Raw genomic sequence first — 19,286 nt, forward strand, 5'->3', positions numbered from 1 at the left:
GTGTCTCTGGCCCTTTAACAGAGAAGTTTTCAGGTTCCCTACTATAGACCCAGGGGAACAATAGAAGCTGTCCAGGCTGAAAGTGACATAAATGGCTGTGTCTATGGCCTGAGAGGATAACTAGGGTGGTGGTAGGTAGGCTATATTGGTGAGGACACCCATTCATAGTGACCTCCAAGTGTCCCCATGAGAGACAAATGAGGCCTTGCCCTGGCAGATATAGTTCCACTGATCTGTGGTCCATTTAACAAAACGTCTGTCACTGAAGTCCTCTAACTTCTGGTTCTAAAAATTATTAATTGGAGCCAGGATTCTCATCTTAGTGTGTCTTAGACTCCTGTGACTCTCTGAAGACTGCACTTTTTCTTTATGCATCAGATAATATACATGGGGTTACAAAGGAAACCAGCTATGTTGAAATACAGTTACCAGAAATAAATTTTGGATCTAGTAATAAATGCACATCTGTATTGAAATGTTTAGTAACAAAATCTAGCAGCAAGTCTAATGGCTACCATCATTTTGACATAGTGTTGAGTACAGAGGATATTTTGATATATTGCTGACACTGTAATATGATGGGAAAAGACTGATTTCGTTGGTGGCAAAACCACAGGTGCTTCTAATAATACACCTGTGTTTTATGGTCTACATTCATATAGAAAAGACTTGCTACATTGTACTCAGAGGTTACTGAAAACAAAGATTAAACATTTTTTCCTATTCCAGTTCATAACCTTCCCCAGCCCCAACCCCAGCTACCCAACCTTCCCCTGCAAGAGTCCTTGACTTAGGCCATCAGTCATGGGAAGTTAGAGGCCAGTTGAGGATGGTGGCTTGCCTTGTTAAATGTCTTGGACACTTCATTCTCGTTCCACTTCTGTCTAGTTTGTGAGAGAATATTTTTTTACTTTTTTGGCTGCACTGGGTCTTCGTTACTTGGCGCCGACTTTCTCTAATCGGGGTAAGCAGGGACTTCTCTTCGTTGCGCTGGCTTCTCATTGTGGTGGCTTCTCTCGTTGCAGAGCACAGGTTCTAGGTGCTTGGGCTTCATGGGCTCTAGAGCATGGACTCAGTAGTTGTGGCTCACGGACTTGGTTGCTCCACCGCATGTAGGATCTTCCCAGATCTAGGATCGAACCTGTGTCTCCAGCACTGGCAGGCGGATTCTTTACCACTGAACCACCTGGGAAGTCTGGAATATGCTGGATGTATATCATGAAGCGTGATGCCAAAGGGAAAGGGAATGTGTCCGAGGAGACTGAGTCTGGAACAACAGTGGCTAAGAAAGAGCCATGGAGTGAACGGTGGGAGAGGAGGGCATTCCCTGCAGAGGGACAGCCTGGGCAAAGACCCGGAAGGGTGTGCAGGTGGCTGCTGGCCCAGCCGCTAGGGCAGGGAAGAGGACGTGTGGAGGCGTGGGGTGAGGGCTGGTGGGGAGCCAGCCAGGGACCTGCTGCAAGGGGCCTGAGACCTTCCAGAGGAGTTCGGACTGTGTCCAGAGTTGCTAGGATGTTTTGAAAATTTTGGCCCTGAGCCCATCTTATCAACTATAATAAAACACACCTGTCTCTCACTTTGCAAAAAGACTGTATTTATGTGTAATGTTGTATAATAATTTGAAACATAAAAGAAAATAGTTTTGCCTCTGCTTATGTCTGTGCTTTGTCTATGAATACTTCTTTATTTTACTACTGACTGATGTTTCGGCAGTCATGATGCATATTTGGGGATTCTTGGGATATGAGAAAACTAACCTATAACTCATTTTCAAAACGTAGTGAAATTTAGGACTTCCCTGGCGGTCCAGTGGTTAAGACTCTATGCTTCCACTGGTGTGGGTTTGATCCCTGGTTGGGGAACTAAGATCCCACATGTTTTGTGACATGGCCAAAAAATTCTGGGGAAAAAAAGGTAATGAAATTTCTGTGAATGCCAACGTTAACAATTACTAAAGAATATATAATGTTAAATGCAGGCATTTAATAAAACATTTATTAATTTCAATTGCTTTTGCTTTTCATATTTTTGGGCATCAATTCCCCCAATCTGCCTGTACCCAGCTTTCGAATTGTTTTGTAGATCCCTGACAAGGAGCTGTGCCTGAGGGCCATGAGGTGGCCCTGGTAGGGTCAGTGGGGAGATTTGGGTAGAGTTTTGCTATGTGGGCTTAGATCAAGTAGCCGGTAAAGTGGGCCTGATATTAGCTGATGGATGGTGAGCTGGGGATGCATTCAGAGGTGGTCAGCAGTATTGGAGGAGAGAGGGGATTTGGTGAGGGAGGGTTGTTAAGGGGATCCAGTTGGGCTTGGTAATTGGTTGTTTAGCAGATTTATTGGTTATTGGTTGTCTGGTCAGATTGGCTGGTGATGATCTCTGGTGGCCTCAGCCTGTGATGGTTTGGAGCAGGATTTGGATTCCCAGACAGGCTGAGGCTAGGTCATGGTGGTGAAAACACCAGATCCTGTCTACTTGGCCAATGGTCAGTGACAAGGGCCCCGGCCTTCGACTTTGCAGAAAAGAATTTCCACCAAGACGGAAAGCAGTGAAGCAAAGTATTTATTAAGAGGAAAAGAAATACAGTATGTGTGAATAGACACATGGGCAGATTCAGAGGGAGAGTCCCTAGGTTGCGCCCTCGTAGTGGTCTGAGTTAATTTATGGGGTGTTTCTTCCAGTGTCTTTTGGCCAGTCATTTTCATTTGCTTGGTTCACAGTCCATATTTGTCATACCTCAGGATCCTCCCACATGTGCGCAGTTATCTCTTAGCCAAAATGGATTTTACTGAACAGGCATCTGGGTAGAACTTTCCTTGAAATAACTACCCTTTGGCCTCCCAGGAGCATTTCTGCGCATGTGTGGTCAAGGAGATCTCCTGACTTTAAGAACGAGAAATATGTGGTCTGGGCTGGACCCAGCCTTCTCCCTTAATTGTCCTGCTATTCTTATCTTGGAGTTTTGGGCAACAGGGAATGACTCTCCAATTGCTTTATCCTGTGGGATGGGGATGCGGGGTCATCACCTCCTACCTCAAATCCCCGCTGAGAGATGTAAACCCCCAAAAATCTTTTTTGGGAAGATGAACGGCGACTTTTGACTTCTTCAATCTTGGAGACCGTACCTAGTTGAGGTCACAGAGCTCTTGATCTGTTTCACTAAAGGGCCCCAGGGCGATTCTGCTGTTGAGTCAGAATCTGCTGTGGGGAGTGGCTGGAGTGCTTGCTTCAGTGGGTTGTTGACTGGTTGGTTTATTGATGAGTGAGTGGTTGTTGCTTGGGTAGAAGATGCCTTCTTTTTCCTACGTGACTGGCATCATACTAAGTACCAGGATCACACTGATGCTGCAGACAGAGTCTGGGGCCTGACCCTAGGATGCTTTGTTACAGTTGAGTAAACCTCAGATTTGGATCCAGAACTACACAGAGTGGATTTAATTAGCACCCACACCGTGTGGCTAGTTACTATTATTATGCTTATGAGTATTTCATTCCTCAGTAGCAACTAGGAATGCTACTTGGGTTTGGTTCAGTTATTTCACAAATATTTTTGTTAACTTTTCCTATGTTCTCCCATCTCCCCTGTATAGAACATTGAGAGCTAAGTGGAATTTGGGTGGAGGTCCTGGAGATTTCCCCAGATCACATAATTTAATATTCCTCTTGCTCACATCAGGATGAACCCCCCACCCCACCCCTGCCCCATATTTCTCCCAGTCCAAATTGCTGGCTTCAGTCTCTGACTGTTCTTGCTTGACAATGCATTGTTTGAAGGATTTTGACATTAGAAGCTCTAAAGCAAACCCAGGCAAGAGGAGGCTGGCTTGCCTCTGTTTGAGAATTACAGTTTTCACAGGATCAGTAAGATGGTTCTTAGTGTGGTTTTTAAGTGAGTGGGTTGGGCCAGAATTTCATAAACACTGTGGTTAAGGAGTGTGCTCCCCCTTTGACACTATCAACGAGAACCGACCTTTTGAGACCTTGCCTTTATCTGTGAAACTGGTAGCTTCCAAGTCACAAGATTCTAGTTTCTTAATTACTGCCACCACAACAGTTGTAGATTAAAGACAGCCTTTGTAACTTATTTCCTGTTTTCTTTTTGTGTCTCTTTGTCTGTCTCCTTCACCCCCACACCTACCAGTTTCTTAAAACATAAGTTCCCAACCTATGGGAGGATTTAGGAGAAGTATTTAGAGAGATCTAAAGGCAGTTTAATGTAGACTTTCCAAAATATCTTCTGGAGACTAATAGTGTCCTTTGGGATAGTATTTAAAAAGTTACCTAGTCACGCAAAGTTGGGAAATACTGTGTGACATCCTAGTGTTGTCTTGGAGATTGTCCAGGTTCATTTGGCTATTAAAGGCTCTGAGAAGTCCTGCTGCAGTTTAAAATTGTTCAGTTCCCTATGTCTTCAGCTTATTTGACCACAGAAACCCTTTTGTCTTAGAAAACCGGTTAGTGTCTAGTGCACTCATTTCTGAGTTGTGATGCATGTGGTACTCGAGATGGTTTCAGGTGTTATGCAACCGACATTTAAAGTTGTAACAGTTACGTGCGTATTTCCACAGGTGGTTTAAACAAAAAAACAACTCGTGCATCATCCACTCATTCTTTCATTCATTTGGCTAAAGAGAAAAAGTTTGTTTAAGGATGGCGGGGGGGGGGGAAAGACTAGTAAATGGCCCAGAAAAACATCTACTTCTGCTTCATTGATTACACTAAAGCCTTTGATTGTATGGATACCAACAAACTGGAAAATTCTGAAAGAAATGGGAATGCCTTACTACCTTACCTGCCTCCAGAGAAACCTATATGCAGGTCAAGAAGCAGCAGTTAGAACCGGACATGGAACAACAGACTGGTTCCAAATCAGAAAAGGAGTACGTCAAGGCTATATATTGTCACCCTGCTTATTTAACTTATATGCAGAGTACATCATGTGAGATGCCAGGCTGGATGAAGCACAAGCTGAAATCATGATTGCTGGGGGAAATATCAATATCCTCAGATATGCAGATGATAGTCCCCTTATGGCAGGGAGCAAAGAGAAACTAAATAGCCTCTTGATGGAAGTGAAAGAGGAGAGTGAAAAGGTTGGCTTAAAACTTAGCATTCAAAAAAAAGAAGACCATGGCATCCAGTCATATCATTTCATGGCAAATAGATGGGGAAACAATGGAAACAGTGACAAACTTTATTTTCTTGGGCTTCAAAATCACTGCAGATGGTGACTGCAGCCATGAAATGAAAAGACTTTTGCTCCTTGGAAGAAAAGCTATGACCAACCTAGATAGCATGTTAAAAAGCAGAGACAAAGGTCCATCTAGTCAAAGCTATGGTTTTTCCAATAGTCATGTATAGATGTGAGAGTTGGACCATAAAGAAAGCTGAACTCTAAAGAATTGATGCTGTTGAAGTGTGGTGTTGGAGAAGACTCTTTGAGAGTCCCTTGGGCTGCAAGGAGATCAAACCAGTCAATTGTAAAGGAAATCAGTCCTGAATATTCATTGGAAGGACATGCTGAAGCTGAAACTCCAATACTTTGGCCTCCTGATGCAAAGAACTGACTCACTGGAGAAGATCCTGATACTGGGAAAGATTGAAGGTGGGAGGAGAAGGGGACAACAGAGGATGAGATGGTTGGATGGCATCACCGACTCTTTGGACATGAGTTTGAGCTAGCTCTGGGAGTTGGTGATGGACAGGAAAGTGTGGCATGCTGCAGTCCATGGGGTTGCAAAGAGTCGGATGTGACTGAACTGAACTGAACTGAAAATGACCCAGGTGGTCAGAAGATAGAGCCAGGTTTCTGAATGTAACTTGTGGGACAGATACACCTCAGAGCCAAGTTCAGGCAGAGCTGGTGTTCTTGCTAAGGCAGAAAGCAGCTTCTGACCCAAGAGTGGGACTCTTTAGATGAAGAACTGGTGATGAAGACCTTTGACAGTAGGATGTGTTTCTCTGGTAACTGTGGCAGCTGCAGCTGGGTGATGTTTTGGGTATTTGGCATGTCACTCACTGGCCCTGCACTTGGACACTGTGCCTCAGGAATGTTAGGACGTGTTCCCATTTTAGCAGCAAAGCTGACCTGCTATGTGCTTGGTCTGTTTATCCTACTGCCATGGCCATTTATAACGGGACAGAGTTCAGGGACCTGGAGATAAATCTCTTTCAGGATGATGATGTAACCCCTCAGCATTTATTTCCTCCTTGACTTTTGCCAGTTTTGAAAGCCTTTGCGGTACCATCGTGTCCGCGTCTGGGTCCCCTCCTCTGCAGCCCCAGCCTTGTCTCCAGGCGGAATGATCGGTGCAGATACTGGAGTTCAGATCCCCTCCTCCACTTACATGCTACGTGACTCTGGACATTACTTTTCTTCTTACCGTTTTTTCCATCTGGAAAGTGGGGCTAACAGTGATACTTCATAAAGCAGTAATGAGAAGTCAGTGGGAGGGATTGCACTGGGCCACCAGACCCCAGGTCTTCATGTATAACTGAGAGGCTGGGCCTCTGCATCACGGGAAGGACACTCTCAGGCTACAGGGATGTGAGGAGAGCAGGAAGGTGGATGGTTGGGTTTTGTTTTTTTTTTTTTGGTTGGCTTGAAAGACATGCCCGGAGGCACCCAGATGTCTCCATCTTTGTGCAGTGTAATCCTCAACATCTTCCACTCCTCCGGCAAGCTATTTGGAAGTGACCAAAGACCACCTCCTGAGGCTTGGAGCTTGCTTGTCTGGGATAGGTGTACCTAGCTGAGGAATGGGAAGACAATTGGGTGGCCAATTGTGGGAAGATGAGCAGAGGAAGTCACCACAAGGACAGCCTTGCAAGCCTGGAAAGCCTCATGTATTCATTTGTTGATTGGTATCATCGCTGGTGGTGAAGATCAAGAGTGTTGTGAAAAGATGAGAAACTGGCTCCCTCCTGCTCCCCTCACCCCTGTCCTCTGCTTCTCTACTCAGATGCGATGGCATCTCTTCTAGAGCAGTTTTATAGATATATGAACCCAATTATGTCCTTTCCCCTGGCTGGCCACCCCTTTTCTCCAATTTCAACCTGCCATACCCATGGCTTTCATCATTTGATAAAACCTGTCAATTTTCCCACATAGATCCCGACAAGCAACTTTGTCCAAATGAAGAGTTCCTTAACATTTGCATTACTATGCTGCTTTCTTCTGGGGAGTGTTTGTCAAAATTTATTATAAAAGTGGAGGGGAATTTGGGGGAGAATGGATACACATATTTGTATGGCTGAGTCCCTTCGCTGTTCACTGAAAACTATCCCAACATTGTTAATTGTCTACACCCCAATACAAATTAAGTTAAAAAAAATACAAAAAAAGGAGTAAGGTTTAAATTAAAAAAAAATTCAAACAACATAGGCGCTTGTAACAACAGCAGAAAAGAAAGCCCGTCGTTGCCATCACTGTGAGTCTTTTTCCCAGAGAAAGCCAGTGAGCACTGTTTGTTGTGCAGCCTTCCAGATCTTTCTGCTCAGACGCAGAGTCATGCCTTGTCAAAAACAGGATTGCACGAACTAAGCTTTTCTACACATTGCCCTGTTCCCTTAATATATCATGGAGGCCCGTCTCTGCTGGAACACACGTATCTTTCTCATTCTTTTCACAGAGGCCTGTTATTCTCTTGCACGAGAATGTTCTATAACCTTTATTTAACTATTTATTCTTGGGAAGGCATTTAAATTGTTTTCAGTCTCTGCTGTCCCCCACACCGCCCCCCTCAATTTATTATAGTTATGAACTGCTTTAATGTTTAAAGGTCGCTTTAATACTCAGACCTCTTCTTTCTCCCACTAGGAAAAGAAATCATGTTAGGGAACCTCACTGAATATTTTGTGCTTCTAGTTGAATTTTTTGACCTTGCTTTTAATATTCTGTCAGCAGTGGCCCAGCCTGGCCTCTGCAGACTTCTTAGGAATCTGCTGGAGGAGTCGGGGTGGCCTGCAGATTTGAGCAAACTGCCAGTTCATTCAGCAGCTCGCTGAGCAAAGAACATCTTGATTCTATCAGGCTTAATCCTGGGTCCCTGATGGGCTGGGTTTGTGGTTGTTAGCAGATGGAATGCTGCCTCGGAAGGCGGAGTTTTGGGGTATTTGGTCTTCTGAGCGGTCTTGAACCAGAACTGAATGGCAGTGAATCTTTCCCAGTGCTCACGGGGCATGGGGGAGTCCCCACACTCGTGTGTGTTTACAGTGACACAGTGGTGGTTGTCAGAGTCCCTGCTGAAGTGGCGGCACCCTTGTCGGTCAGACTGCGACCTGCTTTACTATGGTATATCACCACTGTTTGATGAGAAATGGGACGAGTCCAGTTATGACGCTCATCTTACAGATGAAGAGACAGGGCAGGGTGGTGACTCGTCCTAGTCCCATGGCCAGTGTATGGCTGTGCCTGGGAGGGGGACCGGGCTCACTGACTTAGCATCCCTGGCCTCTGCGTTACTCGGCTACCAGTTATTTCAGCAAGTGAGCTCCCCTTTGTTTAAGTAGGTTCAGCCCTGCCCCCCACGCCCATGCTCTTTACACGGTGGAGGGGGAGATGCTGGTGGTGTGGAATTAATTTGCAGGAAGGAGCCCCATGTCTGGGCTGAGACAGCGCTGTTGTGATTGGGTGGCATGTGTATCCAGAGGCTCATGTAACTGTGCGTAGAAGGTCCAAATTCAGGGGGAACAAATCCCAGCCTTCAACAGAGCTGAAGACCCGATACAGAAAATGGCAATATAGGTATCTGTCCCTTGAGAACTTCCTCTCCTCCAACCTCATCTTCTTTCTGTTGGTAATGGTGAGAGCCAGCAGTCATAAATTATTTGGAATTTCCCTCAACTTGGTTCCCATTCAAGACTTTAAATTGGGAGTTTTGTTCCTTTTATGACTTCACAATCTTTGGGCAGGCTGCCATTCTATAACTGGTTCATATGAATTGTAGCATGAGGTGAAGTATGGGGGGAAAAATGCAAACCGATTTCTCCCTTTTGAAACTGAGGAAGTCACCTTGATCTGATTTTTGTAACAAGGCTCAACTTTTACAAGTTTGCAGTAGAAGAATGAATCCCTATCCTATTTATCATCATTATTATTTTTTAGCTTTTATTCTTAATTGTAAAAGGAATAAAGAACCCTTAGGGGACATAGCCTAGCATGAGACACAAAAGGCAAAAAATTATGTGTGTGTGTTTGTTTTTCTTTTCTTTTTCTTTTTTCGCCTTAAAAGGTCTTCAGTGTCTTGCCTTGGGGTGGGGAGGTAATGCTGGTTTTCATTATAATGATGCTGTATCTTTATGTGGACTATTTTAAAGCCAATCTAACTTATTTTCTTATTTTAAAGTGTAATTTGTATTTGGCACAGGGCCTGACACGCAGTACACAGGTAGGAAGTTATTTGTTGGCTGCAAGAATAGAAGAGTAAAGTGAGCTTTTCAAGAATGCGTCCTAATTTCTGTTTTCCAGGGAAAATGCAGGTTAATATATTGGTTTGGGTCCACAAGAGCAGAGCTGCAGCGCATCCCTTCTAACTCAGTTTCCCTGCCGAGCCGCCATTCTGCATGGAGGACTTGCCAGATGAAGGGCCAGGGTGGGGATCTTTAGAATCTCCAGTCCCTCGGGTGCAGCAGAGGCCGAGCGACTCATGGTTGAGGCAAAGGAGACTAATGATCCCGCCCTGACTCCTGCCTGCACCTCCCAGGTCTTGTGCTGTCACTTTCCGTGCTACTTCCCACATTCTTTTCCTAGAGCCTTAGCAGTTTGGGGGTGGTGGGAATGACTGGGGCCAGATCAGAAGGCCTGCTGCACTCCCCTCCCAAGCACAGCTGCTTACGGGCCATGCTGCCCAGGGGTGGGTCTTGTCCCTATGCACAGTCTCCTCATGTGTAGAATGAGAGTCATAACTGTGCTTGCCTCGTGGGGGCTGTCATGACATCATGTGTGTTCAGAAAAGTAGGGAGGATAAGAGTTCGGGCTCTGGAGAATTCCATATTTTTTCTTCCTAAAATGATGCATAAATAGATTTTCATCAGTTAACATTAGTATTACAGAAGACTTTAGAAAATATCTGTGTAGCTTGATGACTTTCTGGACTGAAAGAAATAGTTCTGCTTTATCCTCTTTCTCTTTAGAGTAGTCTTGATAATAAAAATAAGCACTGGGTTTTGATATCTGGGAAGCATGTTGTAGTTCCTGAATGGGAAAGAAAAAAGCAATCCTTGATGGGATTTTTTTTTTAGTGCCAACATGTCCTAGATCAGCTGTTCCCTGGTAACTCAGTAGGTAAAGAATCTGCCTGCAGTGCAGGAGACCCAGGTTCGATCCCTGGGTCAGGAAGATCCCCTGGAGAAGGAAATGGCAAACCCCTCCAGTATCCTTGCCTGGAAAATCCCATGGACAGAGGAGCCTGGTTGGCTGCAGTCCATGGGGTCACAAAGAGTTGGGCACGACTGAGCAACTAACAGTATCAGTATCTGAATTTAAAAAAATAGAGTTTGGGCTCAGAGGGCAGCAGAGAGAACTGTGGTTAAATTTAGGCTCTCCTATGTCATTTTAGGGAGATACCTCTGTGAGCCTCTGCTTTCTTGTCTGTAAGATGGGGTTAACTGCGAAAGCCATCCTGATAGGGTTGCTGTGAGGGTCACATGAGGCAATGCCTGTGGCCCAGAGGAGAGGTCTGCAGGAAGGGCTGCTGTCCTGTTTTGGCTGCTGTTGAGGTCAGGAGAGGACGTGTTTAGAAGTGTTTCTCAGGTCGTTCCTTCTGCCCGTACTCCTTTCCTTGTGGGTTTCCCTATGGGCTCTGCACAGGATGAACAGTGACAGGCTGAGCTGGAGTTAAAGGTGATGAGGGCCTCCATTCACAGCCAGCATTTATTATTTCAGCTGGACGTGTTCTCAGAGCATTTGTGGCCGGAAGCTGTGAGTGAGGGACAGAAGCCTCCATGCTGAGGCCTGTGCAGCTCACGCCGGGGTTTACCCGCACCTCCCAGTGGCTGGACTCTGGGCTCCTTGACTCAGGGCTCGAGCTCAGGAGTCCCTGTGGCCCTTATCCTGCTGGCCACTCAGGAGAACTGTGAGGCAGCAGTGGAATGACTTAATGCAGGGACCTGAAGTTTTAGGGTCAAAAAACTAGTTTAGATGCACTGCTTTGACCATTTTGCAGCATCTTTCCATTTTTCCTTCTTTCACCTTTCTAACAGGTTAGATTCCTTGTTATAACTTCTCAGGGATTTCCTACTAATAGTAAATGGAAAGAGACTTACTATCTTCTAGGCACTTTAAACCGTCTTGTTAAGTTCAGTGTGACTTCATTACTGAATATAAAATAATCCTCAAAAGTGGTAATTTTTCAAAAATGGCATTGAAAAGAAAACCCACTGGGATAATGCAGATAGTTCCCCAACCAGGGATCAAACCTGGGCCCCCTGCAGTGGAAGCACAGATTCCTAACCACTGCACCAACAGGGAATTCTCATAAATGTAACTTTTAAATAAAAGATAGCTCTTAATCAGAAAGTAGGTATTTGGGATAAATTATGAAGCAATGCACTATCATAGTACCTAAGATCTGAAAGTCCACCCAAAACTGTGTACCACAATAAAAATAAGATGTTTATGGAATACTGTAATTTGTTCTAATTATTCTCAGCAAAAATTGTCCAGCAAGTGAGAAAGAACAGGAGTAGCTGGCAAATTAGAAAATTTGACGTCTAAAGTGATATGCAAGAAATGTTTTATGGACATATAGACGAAACCTTGAATCAGGGATTTTGAGAAGGTTTACTCTGTTCTGTTGCAAAGAAACCCTAGTCACCATTCCTCATGCTATGCCCAGGGCAGACATTGCTAATCTGCACAGTAATCTGAGTCTCTATATTCCTCATGCCTTGTTCATGGCAGGATTAGTAATCCATTTCAGCAGTCTTTCTCACTGAGTCTAGATGGGGCCTCATCACCTTTCTCAACTCAGTGAAAGATTTTCACCTCATGTGCCAACACCAATGACCACTCTTGGTCTACTGAATCTTCTCGTGAAAAATTGCTACCATGAAAAGGCCTTCTGAATGAACTCTCTTAACTGAACCCTGACGCAGGGATGTGTAAAATGTGTTCATTCAAACAGCTCCTTTGTCATCCTTGAGTAGTTCATGAGCAAAAAACAGAATCAAAAATCCAGCTGACCCCCGTGCCCTGATCAACCCTTATTTCATTGTGGTCTATATTTTATCTTACTGACATAAATGGGAATAGGCCCCTGTGACTTCAGGTCTTCAAAGCCCAAAGCATCCTCTTATTATAGTCAAACTGCTGTGACAAAGAGCTTTTTAGAAAAATGCAGTCTTTAGGTTGGTGGGACACCCTATTCGGGGACCCAGGTTCCTTCCATTACCTGCCTGGCCTCTTTTAGGACAGGTCCTGTTCAGTGACTCTGATGCTGGACTGAGAGGAGGCCCACCCGCTGCCCAAGGCTACGTGACTTGAGACAGAGTATATCAGACACAACTGAAGCATCTGAGCACACACACATGGCCTTCATGAGTTGTCCCCAAGAGCACCTTAGAAGGAGGTTTCCTGAAACCCCTACCTGTCCTGGACTCCTTCAGCCACATGTCGTCTGCTTCTGACCTGGCAGCCAGTGGTACTGTGACTAGTGAGTGCCTTGCTGTCCTTGTAAGGGATGGTGTCCCCCCCAGGCCTCTCCTCCTGGGTCCCACTTCTGACACCCTGGCAGCAGCCAGGAGAGAAGGTTGACGTCATGAAGGGAGTAGGAGTATCGATGGTTGTTTGTGTCCACACAACTCTACTTGTAAGAATAGAGAGAGGTGAAACAGCAGCGTCTCTCTGACCTGGTGGGGACTTGTCCACAAAGGAGGTATTTCTAAAATGCTGCTGAAGGTTGTCCAAGACTAGCTGGTTTTTATCCTCATCCCCGCACCCATTCCAAAATGCTGCTTACCAGGTCTGGGGAACTGATGTGCTGAAAGGATGTGAAAACATCCCATCCTAGAATTTGTAATAGCTTGGGTTTGACTTTCTAGCTTTAAAAAACCCCAAAACAAACACAAAAGCAACAACATTACGCTCACTTACATATAACTCAGGCTAATTTGAAGTAGTTACAGAAGGTGTGTTCACAGAAGGTGTGTGTGACTTGAGAGCTAGTGTTGTCTGGAGCCGTTTATGTGGGGCCTGTGATTGGCTGAACTTGGGGAGGAGAAACTTGTGGCCAGTTGCCAACCCAATCTAAGCAGATTCTAGGAGGTTGGGCGTTGCCTTCTTTTATTGCTGAAAGAGGCTCTCAGAAACTCAGAAGGTGGAATGCTGCCCAAGAGGCTTCCAGCTGACCTGGCCCTTTCCTCTTTTTACGTCTCTGCTCCATGTTTATACTAGACATAAACATCACAGAGCACGCTCACGGCTGCAAATTCTGTAGTCAGCTGTGATGGTTACACACGGACACTGTGACGCTGTGTAGCATTTCATTTTCAAGGCGCGGGGAGTCTCCTATTTCATGTGGGTGGGAATGGGGGAGGCCTTTTGGGCAAGTCGCCATCTTTTTATTGTTCCAAGAGCTCGGTGAAGCATTTGAACTCTCACCTGTCAAAATCGCTTTTGGAATGAGGACCGCTCTCCCTCCAGCTTCTTAGAATAGCAGAACGAAAGTATCATTTATCCCAACGAGACCTTAATGGGGGCTTTCCCGGTTGAACACCCACCTTGAATTCATTGGAAACAGACGTTCTGGGTATTGTACGTTTCATAAATTTGACTCTGACTTTTACTGGGTCATATTTCCCCCAAAATCGTTTTGAAAAAGACTCATGTCTCATTCCTTTAAACCAACATGTGTAAGCTGGGTAAAGATAGAGCAAACTGGTTTCATGTTTTGATTTATGGATGAAATCTGCAAGTTTGCATTTGTAAAGCATTTAGCACATCACTCAGGAAAGTTTGAGCTTTGCACATTGATGCCGGTGGCTGGGTGACACTCTGACCTGTTCAGATTCTGCCTGCTGCAAGATCTGACCCTGCCCGGTACACCCGTTTCCCTGATTAGCAATAAGTACGCATACTCTCTGCTTCTATCCCCTCCCTTCCCCCCACAAGACTTCTCTTTGCCCTTTAAGTTGAATAAAGGAAACGGGCATGGAAAATTGTTTGACCCGATTTTTTTTTTTGCCATCCATAGGTAGTAACTCACTAATCAATAGCACTTTAAAGACACACTTGTAACAGGGCATCTAATCCAAAAATCTCAGTTATGGTCAAGGACTGGCAGTTGGTCCAGCAGAATGAATATGAGCATCCTTGGATGCTGATATTCTGTGGAGGGTTCAGTGTTTCATGCAGATCGCTGCTCCTTTATTGACCACAGGACCTCAGAAGCAGAGCTGCCTTTGTGGTTGCACAGACTGGGCAGCTGTACAGGGCCCCATACTCACAAGGGTTCTATGTGCTTGGTTTAATACTCTGCTGTTGCCGTCTTGATATTCTTAATACTTCTGGACAAAGAATCCTGCATTTTCATTTGTTGCTGGGTCCTGTGGATTATGCAGACAGTCATGTAAACGTTAGTCATGCAGTTCATCATGTAGAAAATCCCCAGGTACCTTAACTTTGAATGAGGATCACTTACATTCAGTGTGTCTTACCAGCCAGTTCATGATAAATCTTTACTGTGTCATTTTATGTGATCAAGTCTTGTTGTGACTGAATTTGTAACCATGAAATTACCTGTGATTTCTGTGGGTTTGGGTGTGGGGTTTTAAGAGGATTTTTTTTCCCCTTCTTTGTAAAAGGACATAACAATAAGCAGTTTGATTAAAAACAAGCAATCCCCACCCTTTCAGTTTTGAATGGCATGCCGTTTACTCCTCCAGAGCATGTGAGTTTATTTTTCATGTGGTTGAAGTTGAGTTTCATTCAGTGGAGTTTGACGTGTGTTTAACCAACATTCAGGTGGCTTGCGGTCAGTGGGCGGGAGGGACAGGGTGTGGGGAACTGCAGGATGAAGAGAGCTCAGTTACTCCCCGTCTGGTGCTCACAGCCCTGGGGGTTGGACGGGGCTGAGGGTAGAATGGTCCTTGCCGTAAGAGCACCCTGGTGTGACCACACACAGGCTGGTGGGAGTGAAGTGCGCTATCTGTTTTTAATAGGTATGGCCCTTGAATAAACCCAGGGTTTATCCTGCAGGAGGTTAGGGTAAAGGGCCTTCCCATCAAAGGGGATACAGAACAGGTGGAGATGTCCAGGGGATTCAAAGCAAGATGTGCTTCAGGAATGGGGAGTCTTTAAGCCTGGATTGTAGAGTGCGGTGGGTGATGGTAATGGGTGGAAAAGCAGGTAGAGGTTATGTGGGTCTCTCAAGGTGCTGAATGTTTAAAGAGTTTGACTCTGGGCAGCAGAGACCATTGGTGAATTGGGAAGCGTATAGGAACCTTACCAGAAGGATGGTTCTGGGTTCTGTGAACAATGGTGGAGTTTCATGGCTGTTGAGGAATCAGAGGGGAGGTAGGGCCCCATATTTTGGGGGACAGTGTAGAAAATTATTTGCCAAGAGTTTGGGAGGGAATTGTGGGAACTGCACCGGGGCTTTGAAGGAGAGTCGAAGAAGGTTCTGACATTTTCACTTTGGGGTCCTGGCAGAGGTAGTTTGGTGGGAAAAGGGTATAGGAAATGGAGAGACAGACAGACAGATAGTTATCTTGGAGATAATGTTTGAATTTTGGTGGGTGTAGTTGGAGGTTCGGAGAGGGCAATGGCAAGCCACTCCAGTACTATTGCCTGGAGGGTCCCATGGATGGAGGAGCCTGGTGGGCTGCAGTCCGTGGGGTCGCTGGGGGTCGGACATGACTGAGCGACTTCACTTTCCCTTTTCACTTTCACACATTGGAGAAGGAAATGGCAACCCACTCCAGTGTTCTTGCCTGGAGAATCCCAGGGACGGGGGAGCCTGGTGGGCTTCTGTCTATGGGGTCACACAGAGTCGGACACGACTGAAGTGACTTAGTAGTAGTAGTAGTAGTAGTAGTAGTTGGAGGTTGGAAAAAGGAAAGAGTCACAGGGAAGCCAAGGGGAGTGGGAAGCAGGGCAGAGCATGTCCTGTTAAGCTGGGAAATGACTAGAAAGGGGGCCATGCCTTTGTCTAGTCACCTGTCTTCCTGGCGACACTTTGTTCAACTGTTAGTGACTTTCTTTTATGGATGACTAACTTGTCAGAGAAACAGATAAGCATGACTGGTAACACCCAGTATTGGTGAGATTTGAGGGAAAATGGCCTCTGAAACCTGTAGATGGGTGTGTAAACAGAAACAACTTTTTTTTTTCTTTTATTTGTCTGCACCAAGTCTTAGTTCTGTCATGTGGTATCTTTTTAGTTGAGGCGTGCGGAATCTAATTCCCTGACCAGGGATCAAACCTGGGCCCGTGTATTGAGAGAGTGGAGTCTTAGCCACTGGACCACCAGAGAAATACCAGAAGTATCTTTTTATAGGGAAAAGATATCTGTGACATTGTGATTAGTGATAAGAAAGATTTCAAGACTGATCATGTAGTATAATATAAATTCAGGACAGCAAACACACATATGTGTATACACAGTCTGTTAGATGGCCTACTGCCTAGTTAACAGGCATGCAGCCACCTCTTTATTGTCTATATTTCTGAAATGATTTCTTGAAATTAGAAAAAAAATTTTTTATAATGGAAAATTTCAAATGCATGTAAAAATAGAAACAATGGGAGACTTCCCTAGTGGTCCAGTGGTTAAGAACCCACATTTCCAGTACAGAGTGTGGGTTTAATCCCTGGGCAGGAACTGAGATCCCATCATCTGTGTGCCAAAAAAACCCAAAAGAGTGATCAAAAATAGAGACCACAGAATAATGTGTTCTCATGTACTCATGATCCACTGACGCTGGTTAACAACATTTTGGAATCTTATCGTCTCTGCACCTCAGGTATTTTGAAACTGATGCCAGCATTACATCTTTTGACTCTTAAATAGCTCAGTGTGGGTCTCTAACAGTTGAGGTTTTCATTTACTTTCTTACAAAGACTGATTCACACCTGTGTGATTAGAGGCTTGACCCTGCCTGTGTTTCTCTGCTCAGACAGCAAAGCCATCGTGGATGGGAACCTGAAGCTCATCTTGGGCCTGGTGTGGACGCTCATCCTCCACTACTCCATCTCCATGCCCGTGTGGGAGGATGAAGGAGACGATGATGCCAAGAAGCAGACACCAAAGCAGAGGCTGCTTGGGTGGATTCAGAACAAGATCCCCTACTTGCCCATCACCAACTTCAACCAGAACTGGCAAGACGGCAAAGCCCTGGGAGCCTTGGTAGACAGCTGTGCCCCAGGTAAGTGCCCATGGCTGCCTGAGCCATCTCTTCCAGAGTAGGGGGATTCAGTCACTCAGTCGTGTCCGACTCTTTGCGACCCCATGAATCACAGCACGCCAGGCCTCCCTGTCCATCAGCAACTCCCGGAGTTCACTCAAACTCATGTCCATCGAGTCGGTGATGCCATCCAGCCATCTCATTCTCTGTCGTCCCCTTTTCCTCCTGCCCCCAATCCCTCCCAGCATCAAAGTCTTTTTCCATTGAGTCAACTCGTCGCATGAGGTGGCCAAAGTGTTGGAGTTTCAGCTTTAGCATCAGTCCTTCCAATGAACACCCAGGATTGATCTCCTTTAGAATGGACTGGTTGGATCTCCTTGCAGTCCAAGGGACTCTCAAGAGTCTTCTCCAGCACCACAGTTCAAAAGCATCAATTCTTTGACGATCAGCTTTCTTCACAGTCCAACTCTCACGTCCATATATGACCATAGCCTTGACTAGACGGACTTTTGTTGGCAAAGTAATGTCTCTGCTTTTTAATATACTATCTAGGTTGGTCATAACTTTCCTTCCAAGTTGATCCCTAAATCTCTTGTTTTTCAGTGGGAAAGCTAGATTTGCTGTGACTGCTGTATTTGTCCTGGTTTTTAGCTGATTGCAAGGTATCTAAAGGAACTAAAAATGGCTTCATTTGCCTTCTGATGAAAAGTCTTACAAGACTTTCCATCGACATGTTCGAGCATGGAGTTATTTACCCAAATTCTGAATGAAGGCCTTCATGCTCTAAGCAGACCTTGAGTTTAGCTTCCAGACCCCAAGTCGTGCTTCTTCCCCCTCTTTCCACAGTGGGTGCCTAGTTTCCCATTGGCTTCAACATGTGCCCTGATAGGTGGTTTGGCATGAAAATCTAAAAACATTTATTGAGTGGAAAGTACCCTTTTTTATCAACCACTGGGTTGACTATATACGGCTTTCTCCGCCTTTTCTTTTTGCATTGCTGTGAAATAGTTCTTGGTCAGGATCCAGTTGGAGCCTTTTCCACCCTTGATGGGCTCCTCTTTTCTGAGTGGTTGAATGTACACCAAGGCAGTAATTACCCTCACTGATGGGTTTAGATTGATGGGTAGAGTTTGCTGTTACGCTCAATAGAAAAAACAGAGCCTGTGTTTATGTGCCCCTCCAAAATTGTTTTTAATAAAAGATCTACTCTAACAATCATATTTTCCATTTACTGATTGCTTTGTACATGCTGGGCACATTGGTTCTCAGTGTACTCAACTAGCTGGTGTCAACTGGAGAGATTGAAGGAGGACTGGTCCCAGTCCCCAGTCTTCCTTGAGAGCCTGTAAGCTGTGCCATCCAGAAGTAACTAGAAGCTCAGCATTAGTTCATTTGCCAGTGCCCTCTTCCTTGCTTTCATGCAAAGACACATTTTAGGATGCCTCTTTCCAGTTTAAACCTGGGGATTTTTAGTCCAGTACTTCTTATACTCCAGTACTCCAGTACTTCTTGTACTTCTTGTGCGTACAAAAGATTTTGAGATGATTCTAGATTTAGATCTTTGAGCAAGTAAATGTTTTAAATATACAGGATGCTAGTCCAGTCTTTGTAGATATATCCAGGCTTGGAACTGTGATATTGTAACTTATAATAAGAAATATATGTTTGGTCTTTGTCACCTTTCCTGGCACAGAGCTCTTAAAACCCTTGGTGTCTTTCAACCATGCCTGAGTTTATTAATGAGAGAACTTTTGGAATGCCCTTAAGGATGGGGGCTGGATGTTAGGGGAATCAACTAGTGATTAGAGGACTGGAACCTTTGCCCCTGTCTCCTGACCTCCAGGAAGGGAAGAGGGGATAGAGGCTGAGTTGGTAACTAATGTTAGGTGATGTGATCAGTGCGTGTAATGAAGCTGCCATAAAAATCCCTGAACTGCAGGGTTTGG

General features: G+C 45.1%; 1 protein-coding gene across 5 annotated transcripts in view; it reads left to right on the top strand.

Moving 5' to 3' along the window:
• The window catches only part of FLNB (filamin B), a 140,248-nt gene that overhangs the window by 41,827 nt on the left and 79,135 nt on the right, over positions 1-19,286 (top strand). For all 5 annotated transcript variants that reach the window (XM_088831533.1, XM_055414172.2, XM_055414173.2 and 2 more), the window contains exon 2: positions 17,113-17,361. In XM_088831533.1, the coding sequence (XP_088687659.1) occupies positions 17,113-17,361 (249 nt within the window). The remainder of the gene's footprint in view (positions 1-17,112; positions 17,362-19,286) is intronic.

This window comes from Moschus berezovskii, chromosome 24 (genome assembly GCF_049115385.1).
Source record: "Moschus berezovskii isolate FMDL1 chromosome 24, NW_MosBer_1.0, whole genome shotgun sequence".
NCBI classification, from domain to species: domain Eukaryota; kingdom Metazoa; phylum Chordata; class Mammalia; order Artiodactyla; family Moschidae; genus Moschus; species Moschus berezovskii.